At 68.0% G+C, this 253-nt stretch overlaps 1 protein-coding gene across 1 annotated transcript in view; it reads left to right on the forward strand.

Annotated features, from left to right (window-relative positions):
* Positions 1-2: 2 nt before the first annotated feature.
* The window catches only part of TMEM229A (transmembrane protein 229A), a gene marked incomplete at its 5' end in the record, with an annotated part of 2,268 nt that continues 2,017 nt past the window's right edge, over positions 3-253 (forward strand). The window contains one exon of the mRNA XM_005869587.2: positions 3-251. Coding sequence (XP_005869649.2) covers positions 3-251 — 249 coding nt within the window. The remainder of the gene's footprint in view (positions 252-253) is intronic.

Below are 253 nucleotides of genomic sequence, written 5' to 3' on the forward strand. Positions count from 1 at the left end.
TGCCCGCCTGGATGCGCCTCTACTTCTACGGGATGCACGGGATCACCCTGGACGTGCTGGTGTCGTCCGCGCGGCGCTTCGCTCGCAGCCCCGACCTCCGGATGCTGGGCTTCTCCTCGCCCTACCGCTGCCTCCTGCACCTGCTCACCCACTTCGCCCTGGAGAAGGTCTACCTGCAGCGGCGGCGCTGCCCCAGCGCCTTGGTCTTCAATTTCCTCCTCTACCCGCTGGCGCACGTGGGGCTGCAGACCCT

This window comes from Myotis brandtii, unplaced genomic scaffold (genome assembly GCF_000412655.1).
Source record: "Myotis brandtii unplaced genomic scaffold, ASM41265v1 scaffold3, whole genome shotgun sequence".
NCBI lineage: Eukaryota > Metazoa > Chordata > Mammalia > Chiroptera > Vespertilionidae > Myotis > Myotis brandtii.